The 14277-nt window shown below is 36.9% G+C and overlaps 4 protein-coding genes across 5 annotated transcripts; 1 reads left to right on the top strand and 3 right to left on the bottom strand.

The window, feature by feature from the left end:
* Positions 1 to 162: 162 nt before the first annotated feature.
* Positions 163 to 1804, bottom strand: LOC106376127 (protein yippee-like At4g27745). Of its 2 annotated transcripts, none has more exons than XM_013816186.3 (4): positions 1589 to 1804; positions 1292 to 1399; positions 1038 to 1189; positions 163 to 604 (listed from the first exon to the last, which is right to left on the bottom strand). In XM_013816186.3, the coding sequence occupies exons 3-4, from the start codon at positions 1128 to 1130 to the stop codon at positions 374 to 376; spliced, it is 324 nt and encodes a 107-aa protein (XP_013671640.1). In that variant the 5' UTR covers positions 1131 to 1189; positions 1292 to 1399; positions 1589 to 1804; the 3' UTR covers positions 163 to 373. The 2 variants fall into 2 exon arrangements, with proteins under 2 accessions (XP_013671640.1, XP_013671642.1); XM_013816188.3 differs by having other exon boundaries at positions 1292 to 1333; positions 1589 to 1789.
* A 414-nt stretch (positions 1805 to 2218) lies between these two features.
* Positions 2219 to 2873, bottom strand: LOC106376129 (protein yippee-like At4g27740). The gene is made up of 2 exons (XM_013816191.3): positions 2642 to 2873; positions 2219 to 2553 (listed from the first exon to the last, which is right to left on the bottom strand). The coding sequence occupies exons 1-2, from the start codon at positions 2732 to 2734 to the stop codon at positions 2329 to 2331; spliced, it is 318 nt and encodes a 105-aa protein (XP_013671645.2). The 5' UTR covers positions 2735 to 2873; the 3' UTR covers positions 2219 to 2328.
* A 4908-nt stretch (positions 2874 to 7781) lies between these two features.
* Positions 7782 to 10978, top strand: LOC106376120 (oligopeptide transporter 6-like). The gene is made up of 4 exons (XM_013816165.3): positions 7782 to 8607; positions 8691 to 9358; positions 9637 to 10081; positions 10159 to 10978. The coding sequence occupies exons 1-4, from the start codon at positions 8134 to 8136 to the stop codon at positions 10777 to 10779; spliced, it is 2208 nt and encodes a 735-aa protein (XP_013671619.2). The 5' UTR covers positions 7782 to 8133; the 3' UTR covers positions 10780 to 10978.
* Positions 10979 to 11007: 29 nt separating this feature from the next.
* Positions 11008 to 13634, bottom strand: LOC106376123 (molybdate-anion transporter). Its single transcript, XM_013816167.3, has 8 exons — positions 13381 to 13634; positions 12885 to 13029; positions 12612 to 12780; positions 12260 to 12530; positions 11884 to 12149; positions 11592 to 11807; positions 11408 to 11510; positions 11008 to 11319 (listed from the first exon to the last, which is right to left on the bottom strand). Exons 1-8 carry the CDS (start codon positions 13529 to 13531, stop codon positions 11258 to 11260), a joined length of 1383 nt encoding a protein of 460 aa, XP_013671621.1. The 5' UTR covers positions 13532 to 13634; the 3' UTR covers positions 11008 to 11257.
* Between the last annotated feature and the right edge of the window lie 643 nt (positions 13635 to 14277).

Raw genomic sequence — 14277 nt, 5'->3', positions numbered from 1 at the left:
CATAAAACAGCAGGTTGTCTACGTCGATGTTAGGTGCATGACCGAGAAAACGGCACGCAGTTCTTTCTTCCTATGGATTGATTATCTTCAAGTATATTATTATTATTCACAAATAAAGGTCTGACTTAACTTCATTTACAGAGAAGCCTTGAACGAAGAACATATCCATAATTAATGTATATATATTATATAAACATCCACTTAAACACAAGAAACTGGCATATTTAACAGCATGCAGGCGAGAGATAACGAACCGAATAATGGATGATGATAGACTTGTGAAATCCATAAAGATTGGAATCGACAAAGCCAAGGTTTTATCTATGTACAGTTTTTGAGTCAATCCAATAATGAATTCAACATGTTGCTTTCACTACCAATCCTCCTCCTTGACAATCTTAGCCTTTTCGAATATGAACTTGCCCTCCTTGTACTTTTGTGAGCTCTCGTAGGCTCGCTCGTACTTCCAGCCCAAGGGTTCATTGCAGTCAGCACAAGATATGTCAGCCACGGTGTGGAGACCCGTTAGAAGATTCCGGTCTTCTTTAGGCCCAACCACGATGTTCATTGCGTGGGAGAAGAGGAAGGCTCTCCCGGTTCTTCCCTAATAATTGAGAAGCATAGGTTAGGAACTCAAACTGAAAATTTTATTCAAAACCGAGTAATATGTAATGGCCAGTAGCGTCTGTCTAACAAATAACTTTTGAAATGATCTTAGCATATTCAAAGACTGACTAGTCTTGTTGTTATTTATAACAATGAGTCAAAGGCTACTTCTTTGAGTCTTATGTTTAGTTTCTCTTTCACAAAACCAAGAAACAGGTAGCTTGGTGGGAAAATGCACCCTTGATTAGTAGCATTGATCATTCCAAATTCGATAAAAACGACAATAAAGTCAAGGCTTTTCCTAAAATCTGAAAAACAAATAGATTATCAGAGCTCCAACTAGTCTTAGTGTGATTCTCCACTTAATTCTCTCTACATATACCATAAGGGACACAGGCAAAACAAAAGGGATGATGAAGTTTGATTCTCACCTGAAAAGCCTTAGAGATAATATCATCGTGAAGTCCCACATGGTTCCTGCAGTTGCAGCAACTATACAGCCTTGGACCAACTGACTGAGCCATTCTATCAAACACCTTCAGGGCGTGATCAACTTTTCCAAACAAATCAATCAAGTTCTCACCTTTTCACCATAAATCGAAAGAAAAAACACAAAACCCATAAAGATATCAAGATCCCACATGGAAACCAAAATTCTAAACGAGAAGAGAAGATCAAAAGAAACCTTTCGAGAATCACTAGTTCGTCAAGCTCCAAGCTTTAATGTCTGAAGAAAATAAAAGGATAAGAAGAGTGGGCAGGTGTTGGCGTGCGGGACGAGAGATTCCAATTTCTACACGACAGTACCTCAAAATATTCAATAAACAAATCGTACTATTACTAGACACAAGGAATATAAAAATACACAATAATACATTTGGTAGGGTAAAAGATATTCCCTGAGAGAAAACTACGATTCAGGTTTGACAACTAAATGGAGAAAAAAATCAGACGAAAAGGGTTCAATCTTGAGGGATCTTACTAGGGTTTAACGGAGCGAACGAGGAAGAAAGATAATGGTGAGAGATTTTAGGTTGGAGTTGGATGAAAGTCTTGATCTTTATGAGTCTCTTTGATCAGATCACGCCGTGAAGCGACTATCTTACGACTTTCTTTTTCTGGGTTTTTGCTTTTATAATGACTGGGAGCAATGCAAAAAAGGAGCAAGCTGTGATGCGAAGTGGAAATGTGAAACATATAATAGGTTTTTTTTTTTAATTTTGAATTACTTTTTGTTTTTATACTATTTTCATAAACATTAATACAGGGTAATTTTAAAACATGCATCACTTGTGAACCAAAAAATTATCTCTCTTTTTCTTAACTGAAAAATTATAACTCTTACAAAGTTGATAACTTGACCTATATTATACCTTCTATCTAGTCATTATATAATCTTTAAAAAAAATTCAGTGAGATCATAGGTAAATGTCAGCAGCACGCGTTACTATTGATTTTATCCGTTTTGTTAAAAAGAAATTTGTTAATTTTTATAACCATTACTGTTGAGGGCAAACTTTTAAGTTTTCAGGGTTGGATTGGACCAATAAGTAAGACTAAGAGGGGTCTGTTCTCACTCTACACGGATCTTCCCTCTTCAAGAGTTTTGGAAAAGGCATATTAACAACCACTATATTCACATTCATGATACAACAAGGGCGTAGATATACACATGATCTTGACAAAGAAAAAGATATTACACATGATCATCACTTTCCTTGACTAAAGTTTCTTGGTCAACTTGAGCCTCTCGATCACAAACATGCCTTCTTTATACCTCTGTTTAAGATGGAAGGTCTCCACATACTTCCAACCCAACTTCTCACCACAATTACCACACATCACATCTGCCACCATGTAGGATCCGGTTATCAGTTTCCTCTCAATCTTCGGTCCAATCACCACGTTCATCGCATGAGAAAACATAAACGCTGGTCCTGAAGCTCCCTATATCCATTTTTAACATATTAAAAAAGTTGGATAAGAAATGAAAAATGAAAATTCTGGTCAAACAATCTTCATATTTTGCTGTTACCACAAACTTTTTGGAGATGAGATCTTCACCGAGAGCTAGTGGATTTTCACAGTTTCTGCATAAATAAGTAGGAAGCGTTTTGCCTTCTCCCATTGTCCTCGATGGATGTAGAAGCTAGAAAGGAAATCAGAGAGTTTACAAAGACTCGATGAGGGAGGAGACTAAGATAATTATTGGCTCTTATCGTTAGTAATGTGGAAATTATGAACAAGACTTGGGTTCAACCTTTAAATTCACTTCTCCTCTTATTATCAATCAAAATGTCACATAGATTAATAATAAAATAAATTAATTTATTTAAAAAAATTTGAAATAATTGAAAAAAATAATAACGCCAATTTTAATGATGTTAACGCCACTAACTAAACCCTAAAATTTAAATATATACCCTAAAACCTAAACCCTAAATCCAAATCCTAAACCCTAAACCCAAATCTTAAACCATAAACCCAAACCGTAAACCCTAAACCCAAATCCTATATCCTAAACCGAAGTCATAGACTCTAAACTCAAACCATATATCCAAACCTAATCCCTACACCCTAAACTCAAATCGTTAACCCTAAACCTAAATCCTATATCCTAAAGGTTTGGGTTAATGTTGATGTTTTTTCTTTAGCGTTTAAGATTTGGGTTTAGAGTCTAGGTTTGGGTTGAGGATCTAGGATTTTAGTTTAAGGTCTAGGGTTTGGGTTTAGAGTTTACGGTTTGGGTTTAGGGTTTAGGATTTGGGTTTAAGATATATGGCTTGGGTTTAGGGTTTAGAGTTTGGATTTAGAATTTAGGGTTTAGGGTTTAGATTTAAGTTTTAGGGTTTAGAATTTAAGATTTAGGGCTTAGTTAGTGGTGTTAGCGTCGTTAAAATGAGCGTCGTTAAAATGAGCGTCATTATTTTTTTTCAATTATTTTTGATTTTTTTTTTAAAAATAATGTATTTTATTATTAATCTATGTGTTATTTTGATTGGTAATAAGAGGGGAGGTGAATTTAAAGGTTCACCATAGGAGTGAACCTAAGTTTTGTTCATAATTTCCGAACAAAACTTAGGTTCACTCCTAAGGTGAACCTTTAAATTCACCTCCCCTCTTATTACCAATCAAAATACCACATAGATTAATAATAAAATACATTATTTTAAAAAAAAAATCAAAAATAATTGAAAAAAAATAATGACGCTCATTTTAACGACGCTAACACCACTAACTAAGCCCTGAAACTTAAATTCTAAACCCTAAAACTTAAATCTAAACCCTAAATTCTAAATCCAAACTCTAAACCCTAAACCCAAACCATATATCTTAAAAACCCTAAACCCAAACCGTAAACTCTAAACCCAAACCCTAGACCTTAAACTAAAATCCTAAATCCTCAACCCAAACCTAGACTCTAAACCCAAATCTTAAACGCTAAAGAAACAACATCAACATTAACCCAAACCTTTAGGATATAGGATTTAGGTTCAGGGTTTACGATTTGAGTTTAGGGTGTAGGGATTAGGTTTGGATATATGGTTTGAGTTTAGAGTCTATGACTTTGGTTTAGGATATAGGGTTTGAGTTTAGGGTTTACGGTTTGGGTTTATGGTTTAAGATTTGGGTTTAGGGTTTAGGATTTGGGTTTAGGATTTACAGTTTGGGTTTATGGTTTAGGTTTTAGGGTATATATTTAAATTTTAGGGTTTAGTTAGTGGCGTTAACATCATTAAAATTGGCGTTATTATTTTTTTCAATTATTTCAAATTTTTTTAAATAAATTAATTTATTTTATTATTAATCAATGTGACATTTTGATTGATAATAAAAGGAGACGTGAATTTAAAGGTTCACCCAAGTCCTCTTCGGAAATTATTGTACGCTGACTCGTCTCTGTCGTTAACCACTTGCATTATTGCAATGCCTAAAATGTTTATGCTTTCCGGATAGTGGGCCTTTATGGTGTATAAACGTAAGGCCCATTTGAATGTTAATTTACTTCATCAGAAATTTGGACTGTTGCTTCCTCATAGGGGGAATAAGTTGTTTTGCGGCGATGATTTGCCGGAGAAGCCACCGGAGATCACCTTCTGAGATATTACCTTATGAGATTAGCTTCATAGAATGGTAACTAGTCTTAGCTTTTTTGTTAATTAACTAATTATTGAGTCTTACCTTGAAACGTCTTTTTTTCAACACACCCTGAAATATCTCTAATAGACAGAAACTGAATCTTTTGTTATACCTAAACTAAACAAAACGTTTTTTATTTATTTTTAAATGGAATATGATGGATGTCCTTTAATGAAATGCTCATCTGTGAGATCCTTGTTTAGCGGTGGACGACTGTGTCTATGTTTAACTTGCACACCCATCGGTGCAGCATTAATCTCAGGCAGCTTGAAATCTTGGTCATATTATATACGTGCTATACATATACTTACATGATAAAGCATTTAGTGTTGAATAGTCACATGTAGGCCTGGGACTTTTATCCGAGATCCGGATTCGATCCGAGATTCGATCCGGATCCGATCCGAAAATCCGGATATCCGGAGGGGCCAAATCCGGATCCGGATAGTAAAATGTTAGATCCGTCAAAGCCGGATCCGGATCCGGATATCTTAATTTTTAAGTCCGGATATCCGGATCCGTAAGTTTTATTAATAAATATTTCAAAAATAGTAATATCTATATATAAAAATTAATTTTATTTAATATATTTTCATTTTTATAATAATATATATAAATTTATGTAAATTTTGTAATATTGTACATAGAAATAATTAAAGATGTTATATATATATATTTTAAATTATTGTTAAATTTTATATATATATATATTAATATTATTTTTTATTTATTTTAAGGATCCAAATCCGGATCCGGATATCCGTCGGATATTACAATTTTTATGAGGATATCCGACACCCGGATATCCGAGAACCCCGGATCCGGATAAGGATAGTAAAATTATGGATCCGCCGGATAAGGATCCGGATCCGGATACCTTAAAATTGCCCGGATATCCGATCCGTCCCAGGCCTAGTCACATGTGCTTTTGCTACACCTTTTATCCTTTTGTTTCGTTTAAAATAATGTCATCTTTTTTCTAGAAACAGTTGAAGAATTAACGTTAGAGACGGATATTTCGTGTAAGATACTTCGAAGTATTCAATTTAATAAAGAACAACGAAGGTAGTATTTAAAAAAATATATCCTAAAGAAAATAGAAAGTCGTTTCTCTGGTGTCTAGGTTTAGATTTTTAGGCGTACCTTAAATTCGTCTCCAAGTGATTTCCAGCTAAACGGTGGGCACGTTTTATAGGATAAATCAGAGAGTAGGCCGTTTTCATATTGATCTTTTTTTCTAAAAAAGCACATTCACTTCTTCTGATCCACACACATAACATGAACCATATCCATATATTTATGTAAAGTTGCTACCCATACATCTTTTATTTTTATCTATCTTCATTTTTCTACCTGTTTGTGCGAAGTGAACTATGCATGTCTGGTAGATTGGTCGTAAAGTTTTATGTTATAATGTTGATCAATATATTGTTAAATTTGTTTGGTTGATTTATTAAGAAATGTTAGCTGGGATAAGTATTTTTTTTTTTATTAACCTGGGGGTATCCAGGCCCATGGAGAGACCCAGACTAATCTCCAAAGGGAGGTGCAGCCCACGGATAGACCCTCTCTCTGGATATTCAAATGGACCCTAAAGCATAAGCTCATATCCGTGTTAGGTGACCAGGATAATTGTGACTTAGTTTCGCGCAGCAGGTGGATCGAACCTGAAACGTGTTGGCGTCTCAGTCCCGTCTCCTTACCACTCGACCACAATCACCCGGTCAGCTGGGATAAGTATTTGCTTAGTTAATGTGTATACTTTGTCATTATTTTCTTCATTAGGTTAGATATATGCAGTGACGTCCCTTTTGTTTTAATATTCCTTCAAAGTATTAAGATTCACATTTTCTTTTCTTTCTTTGTCCCTAGATATATCATTACCGGACAGTTCTTATCAAATCGTCGACGTACTTTTCGAGTAACGTCTTTGGGACGTTGTCAGGCAGCAGGGTAGAGTGGACCTGCGAAGCTGCAATTATCAAATTGGTGTATCATTCACTTGCAACTTGAATTATATGAACACTTCCCACGAGTTGCTGTTTTTTAGTTGTTTTCTTTTTCCCGATAACATTAATGTGTTTAGTTGAAAATTCAGAAAACGACGCATTCTCTGATTGATTCAAAAGCACTCGTTTGAATTCCATATCGCAACTAGTGACGTATTTTTAAGTTTTATGTGATCATTAACTAAAGTTGACCTTAAGGCTATAGCTTGTTATTACTCTTAGGTGAACTCTCATTGATCAAGTATTCAATAGTTGTCCCAAACTTTTATAACTAGACGCCCTCAACCTTTTTGTATCAAAATATTTAAAGTTTGTTATAGTAGTAGTATGTTTTATTGGTTAATCCAATAGGTTCAGAAATTAATGCATTTAATGTTACAAAAATGTGGAAAGTTTTTCTACTACTATAAAAAATACCATATGTTATCGGACAACCAAATAAACTGACTAGCTATGACGAAATCTAAGCCCAAATTTCTCACATAATTGTGATTTTTTTTTGTTTCATTGAAGTTTCGAACTCTCCTTTCTATTTTTTAACTGATGAAGTTTTGAACTCTAGAGGAAGTGCTTTAACATATTCCAATAGTTATTAATGTACTCCAGTAGTACAGTTACATGGTTGGTGTGGAACTGATATGTTTTAATAGTTTTTTTTAAATAAAGGATATGTTTTAATAGTTGGTACTTTAGATATAGTTGTTAGATCAGTCATATACATTTGATATTTATTTTCAAACGTTACAAGGTTTGGTGCGCCCGTGCGTGGTGGCCTAGTGACCACAGCAAACTTGTGGTATGTACAGCTGGGTTGGCAGTGGCACCGAACACCAAAGTATTTATATTACTGCATTGAAGATTTCTACCTCTCATGACATAAACTTAAATAATATCTGCCTCTCTTTTTTTGTTTGCAACTTTGTTTAATTTTATAAATTACAAAACTATACAGTATATATCTTCTGTTTGGAACCTTTGTTTAATTTTTTTTGTGTGCACAACCTTTGTTTAATTTATAAATTACTAAAACTATATATCTTCTTTAGCTTAGCTGTTCTTCTCCCTCCCCACAAGCCGATGCTCTTGACCCATCACTTGTCGTTTTCCTCTGGTGTATTCTCTTTCTTCTGCAAAATTCTTATTTTATAATTTCTTTATCTGTCGATCCATTTATATTATTATTATTATCTCAATAATAACATGCGAGTGACAAAGCAAAAACAAAAGAGTTTTCAGTGAAAAAAAAAGACTCCCTTAATGGGATACACACGCGAGGTGAGTGCATAGATACTTCAATACAATTATTGAAGAGTTTACATATATAAAAAGACTACAACCATCCCTCAAAGATCGGAACACATTAGAAAAGAAAAGCGATATGGGAGAGATAGCAGAAGAGTTCCCGGTGGTTATAACGGACGATGACCGGTGCGTTGTACCGGAGGTTGAGCTCACCGTACCCAAAACCGACGATCCGAGCTTACCAGTTCTTACGTTTCGGATGTGGTTTCTTGGTATCAGCGCGTGCATTGTACTCTCTTTCATTAACCAGTTTTTCTGGTACAGAACCATGCCGTTGAGCATCACCGGAATCTCAGCTCAAATCGCCGTCGTGCCGCTCGGACATCTCATGGCGAGGGTGCTTCCGTCGAGGAGGTTCTTGGAAGGTACGAGGTTCCAGTTCACGTTAAATCCAGGTGCCTTCAACGTCAAGGAACATGTTCTGATAACAATCTTTGCGAACTCCGGCGCCGGCTCCGTCTACGCTACTCATATCCTCAGTGCTATTAAGCTTTACTACAAACGCTCTCTTCCTTTCCTCCCTGCCTTTCTCGTTATGATCACCACTCAGGTTTCCACATCTTAACCACATCCTCTGTTTCTTGAATCTTGAATTCTTGAATCTTGAAGTTGTTTGTTTATGTGTTGTTATAGATTCTTGGATTTGGATGGGCGGGTCTGTTCAGGAAACACCTGGTCGAGCCAGGAGAGATGTGGTGGCCAAGCAACCTCGTCCAAGTCTCTCTCTTCGGAGCATTACACGAGAAGGAGAAGAAATCAAAAGGACACATGAGTAGAACACAGTTCTTCTTGATCGTCCTAGTAGCTAGCTTCGCTTACTACATCCTCCCCGGTTATCTCTTCACCATGTTAACATCAATCTCATGGGTTTGCTGGTTCAATCCCAAATCAATTCTAGTTAACCAACTCGGTTCAGGTGAACACGGTCTAGGTGTTGGATCCATTGGTTTTGATTGGGTCACCATTAGTGCTTACCTTGGAAGCCCTCTAGCTAGTCCCTTGTTCGCTTCAGTCAATGTAGCTATTGGCTTTGTGCTTGTCATGTATATCGTCACGCCTATTTGTTACTGGCTTAACATATACGAAGCCAAGACGTTTCCTATCTTCTCTAGCCAGCTCTTCATGGCTAATGGCTCACGCTATGATGTTTTGAGCATTATTGATAGCAAGTTCCATCTAGACCGTGCGGTTTACTCTAACACCGGTTCGATCAACATGAGCACCTTCTTTGCTGTTACTTATGGACTCGGCTTTGCTACATTGTCTGCCACCATCGTCCATGTCTTAGTATTCAACGGAAGGTATACAATTACTTAACTACTTTCTCTGTTTCATAAAAGAATATTATTTTGACATTTTATTTCTTGTTACACAAAATGTCATTTTAGAATTTCTATACAATTTATATTTACTTTAAATAATGTTATTTATCTCAAATACTATTTGATTAAGTACGTTTAAATAATAAAATTCAATCATTTTCTTAATTTGTATAAATATATTTTTTGTTAAAAGGAAAGAGTTAGTTTATTTCTACTAATCAGATCAAACTCAAGACTAATCTCTATATGTTTTACAGTGACTTGTGGAAACAGACAAGAGGAGCGTTTCAGAAGGATAAGAAAATGGATATACATACAAGGATCATGAAGAAGAACTACAGAGAAGTTCCAATGTGGTGGTTTCTGGTGATCCTCTTACTGAATATTGCGCTCATCATGTTCATCTCTGTGCACTACAACGCCACCGTGCAGCTTCCTTGGTGGGGAGTGTTGCTCGCTTGTGCCATTGCCATATCTTTCACTCCTTTGATTGGTGTCATAGCCGCCACTACTAACCAGGCACCAGGGTTGAACATCATAACCGAGTATGTTATTGGGTATATCTACCCGGAACGTCCTGTTGCCAACATGTGCTTCAAGGTCTATGGATACATTAGTATGACTCAAGCTTTAACTTTCATTTCTGACTTCAAACTCGGTCACTACATGAAGATTCCGCCTAGATCCATGTTCATCGCTCAGGTACGTTATCAATTGGTTTTAAGTTGGAAGCTCGTTAAAAAAGAAGAGCATAACTAATCAAACTGGAATAAGTTCAGGTGGTAGGGACGCTTGTGGCGGTTATGGTTTACACAGGAACAGCTTGGTGGTTAATGGAAGAGATTCCTCATCTTTGTGACACAACCTTGCTTCCTTCAGACAGCCAATGGACTTGTCCCATGGACCGCGTCTTCTTTGACGCCTCTGTGATTTGGGGACTAGTGGGACCACGCAGGGTGTTTGGAGACCTTGGAGAATACTCGAGTGTCAACTGGTTCTTCCTCGTAGGCGCCATAGCTCCACTCTTGGTCTGGCTAGCCGCTAAAGCATTCCCGGCTCAGACATGGATCTCCAAGATTCATATCCCTGTCCTTGTTGGAGCCACCGCAATGATGCCGCCAGCAACAGCTGTTAACTTCACCAGCTGGCTTATTGTTGCATTCGTCTTTGGCCATTTCATTTTCAAGTACAGGAGAGAGTGGTGGAAGAAGTATAACTATGTGTTGTCGGGTGGTTTAGATGCTGGCTCGGCTTTTATGACTATACTTCTGTTTCTAGCACTTGGACGAAAGGGTATTGAAGTGCAGTGGTGGGGAAACTCTGGTGACCGTGATACATGTCCTTTAGCTTCATGTCCAACCGCAAAAGGGGTTGTGGTCAAAGGTTGTCCCGTCTTCTAGCTTATCAGAGAAACAGTATATAACAAGACGCAAGCAAACAGTATTATTTTTTTTTCTCAGAAATGTATTTACTCTTTGAAGAAGTTTGTCATAGCTTAACATTAGGTACTGTTCTGTTCTATGACCAAACACAAATGCTAGTGATTCTATTTGTGTCTTCTTATAATGAGTATTATGTGAAGATATGTTTTTATCCAAAGCATATTACAAGAACGGAGTTTATCAAAATGGTAGAAGCAATGTCTTGTATAGAAAGAAAGAAGAAACACACTGATTGCATACAAAAATGAACTTGTGTCTTTCAGTCTAACATGAACAATAAATAATAGCCAAGAAAATTCAACAATCAAACTTCACTGCTATGAACTTTCTGTTCTGCATGCTATGTTGCCTTGCAAAACAACCTTAAAACCTTTTCTTGTCTTCTATATGTCTCCATTATTGAATCCGGAATGTGCGTAATATGTAGATTATTTCATCAAATGTTGAGAGGAGCTTCTTCTGCGTTTCTTTCATTAAGAGGTGTCCAATCATTTGCCTCTGCAAAATCATAGAGAGTTAAAACTGATTGTAAGTGGAAAGCTTGCTAGAGCAAGTAGGTAGCTCAATCAACATAGAGACAACATACTTGGCTTGTCAGCAATCATCATGAGCCTTCTTTGCAGGAGACTTGCAATAAAGAGGAAGATGGAGCACATTCCAAACATGACAGTCATAGGGAACTCATTCACCTTCAGAGCACATAAAAACTAGTCAGTACCAAGACACAGGTTCATAGGATAACGCATAAAAAGAATTGTGGGGGTACTTACATTGTATAAGACAACGCAGACAAAGATGTTCAGAGGAATCCGGAAAAAGTTCATGATTGTGCTTCTTGCTTCCTCAGGGATGTATTGGGATCTCATCTTCATTATGGATGGCCAAAACAGTCCTACACACGCCTCAAAGACACAGAACCCAAGAAGCTGAAAGCAACCAGAGAAAGAGATTCCTCCACCCTTTACTTTGGAAGGTGCTACCAACGACTGAGTCACAGACATATAATTGCAAACAATGAGTCACAGAATAGAACAACACAAATGAAGCTTTTTAAACACTTACAGCCATTATAATTGGAAGCAATAGTGAGGCAGCAGAAACTAGGAAGACGATCTGCATGTAGCTCTCTACTTTGGGAGATGAGCGAGACAACAGACGAGATGCAAGGGAACTGCCGAGCATCGAAGCAAGCATAAACGTAGCAAAAATGAAACCATGGGGAATCTCCTCATCGTTGGGGCTTAGAGCAGGAGTCCAGAGGAATACAAAAGTATACATAGATCCTTCAAAGAGCGACTGAATGGCACCCAAAAGTGCAATTTTTTCATCTGATGAAAGATACAAACATTCTTCAAGACTCAAGACGCAAATGTCAATAGATAGTGAGAAGCAAAACAGGAAACAAAGTCCAAAATTAGCAAAAGGACTATCAACTCACCTGATGCAATGGCAACTGCAGCACCTCTAAACTGAGTAATCAAGTCCTTGTTGTCAGAAGGATCACCATAGTTCTCTGACCATGAAGATAGAATGACAGCCATTCCAATAGCAAGAAAGCATGCAGCAGCGTCAAATGGCGCAACAGGTCCAAGAGAGAAAGAGTGCACTAGCAAGTTCCCAAACAATCCAGCGATAATAGCAACAAGACCGTTTCCAAAAAACACAGCCTTTGAGAATGTTAGAGACAGCCATTGCTGCTCAAAGCCCCTCTGAATACATCACAAGAGAACAACACAACGTTTAGTTTGCATATTTATCCGGAACTCAACATAAAAAGTAGCAAAATTCACCTTATTGTGCTCAGCAACTAGCCAGGATTCAAAAGATGAAAAGAGAAGGGAAGTAGCAATGCCTCCCAACACACGCCCCACCATCAGAACCTTATATTGAGGAGAATGCTTGGTGATGCAGCTCAATATGTAAGTAATACAGTACGTAACGCACGCCCTCTTACGACCCCTGTGATACAGAGAGTTGTTGAGATTTGCCATTTAGTGTAAGAACATAATAAAAGCATGAGAGAGAGAGAGAGAGAGAGAGAGAGAGAGAGAGAGGAAACTCACTGTTTGTCGGCAAGAGATCCAACGATAGTGCCAAAGAGCATAGAGGAACCAAAACCAGCAATGAAAAGCTGCCCAATGTCCCCTTTGCTATACCCATAAGTACTGTAAAGATAGTACACATATGGACCCTGCAACCAGTCACCCGCTGCCATTCAAGGAAACAAACAAAGAGTCAGCAAACTCCGGTTGGATCATTGAGTTTAGACATATACCAAAACTCCACCTTCCTATAAACCTTGAAACTTTAGTTTTAGCAACCAATCTCTAACACATAGCAATTAGAGTAACATTATTATTGTTAACAGATCTTATTAATACTTGGTTATCTTCTCTAACAATGTGATACAGAATCTTTCAAGTAAACACGAGAGAAAAACAACAACAAACACGGATCTGAATCTCCCACCCAAATTCCACATTACTTTAACCAGATCGGATCGAATCATGCATTGTATTAACATTTTCTAGAGATAAAAATTGAGGATCGTATTCGTACCCATCATGAGCGAGTAAACGACGAGGTAGTTGTTTTTGAAAGAAGTGAACGCTGAAGAAGTGTTGATCCGATCCTTGTTGTTCTTGCTCAGCTCCAACGTCGCCACGACGATGCCTAGGACCCCGAACACCACGTAGTAGAACACCTCCATTGTCGATGGGGGAAGGAAGATGGGAGAAGTGATAACACTGCGCTTCTTTGAGATTCAGATCTTTCTATTCTCTACTCTCTCTCTATACTAGGCCTGGCTTAAAAACCAAAACCCGACCCAAAATTAAATGTATCGGATCGGTTTGGATCCGTCTAATAATCATGTCTTTAGTATTGTGATACTTTGGATATCGTATTCAGTTTGGTTTAACCCGATAACCGAAACATAACCCGAACTAAACCAAACATATATAATTATAGTTATATATAACGGTATAAATACCAAGCATGGTACGGATTACGGTTTTTTGAATTTCGAATTATCATTATTATTAAGTATTGTAATGCTATAAACTTTCTAATTTTGATTTTTTTTAATTACTTTATGGATTTTAAAAGGTGATACAAAACCAATTTGAAATCGATATGTTATATCCGAACCCGATCTATACTTCCAAATTTACTAGAATAAGACCTAAGACATGATATGAAACATAACTAAAATCCGAAAACATGATATGAATTTAAACGGGTATCCGAACGCCTTTGCATAATCTAGACAAAATAAAAAAGATGTTCTAAAAGTGTCACATCAACAATTATATTCTTCTGGTAACAAGCTGACACATCAACTTATTTTCCATGTCATCTTTGTTTATATTTTTTAGAAAAAATAATTGTTAACTATATGAAGTATTGACCATCACACGGGTAACCATGTAAAATAAACTAATGTATATCTAACTA

Source organism: Brassica napus, chromosome C1, assembly GCF_020379485.1.
Source record: "Brassica napus cultivar Da-Ae chromosome C1, Da-Ae, whole genome shotgun sequence".
Classification (NCBI taxonomy): Eukaryota; Viridiplantae; Streptophyta; class Magnoliopsida; order Brassicales; family Brassicaceae; genus Brassica; species Brassica napus.
This window is presented reverse-complemented; position numbering and strand designations above follow the sequence as displayed.

Coding starts and splice junctions, on each gene's coding strand:
- LOC106376129 (XM_013816191.3), bottom strand. CDS start 2,734: ATGGGAGAAGGCAAAACGCTTCCTACTTATTTATGCAGAAACTGTGAA. Junction 2,554..2,641: donor TCATCTCCAAAAAGTTTGTG/GTAACAGCAAAA, acceptor AAATGGATATAG/GGAGCTTCAGGACCAGCGTT.
- LOC106376120 (XM_013816165.3), top strand. CDS start 8,134: ATGGGAGAGATAGCAGAAGAGTTCCCGGTGGTTATAACGGACGATGAC. Junction 8,608..8,690: donor TCGTTATGATCACCACTCAG/GTTTCCACATCT, acceptor GTGTTGTTATAG/ATTCTTGGATTTGGATGGGC. Junction 9,359..9,636: donor GTCTTAGTATTCAACGGAAG/GTATACAATTAC, acceptor TATGTTTTACAG/TGACTTGTGGAAACAGACAA.
- LOC106376127 (XM_013816186.3), bottom strand. CDS start 1,130: ATGGCTCAGTCAGTTGGTCCAAGGCTGTATAGTTGCTGCAACTGCAGG. Junction 605..1,037: donor TTATCTCTAAGGCTTTTCAG/GTGAGAATCAAA, acceptor CTCAATTATTAG/GGAAGAACCGGGAGAGCCTT.
- LOC106376123 (XM_013816167.3), bottom strand. CDS start 13,531: ATGGAGGTGTTCTACTACGTGGTGTTCGGGGTCCTAGGCATCGTCGTG. Junction 13,030..13,380: donor CGTTTACTCGCTCATGATGG/GTACGAATACGA, acceptor CTTGAATGGCAG/CGGGTGACTGGTTGCAGGGT. Junction 11,511..11,591: donor TCTGCGTTGTCTTATACAAT/GTAAGTACCCCC, acceptor TGTGCTCTGAAG/GTGAATGAGTTCCCTATGAC.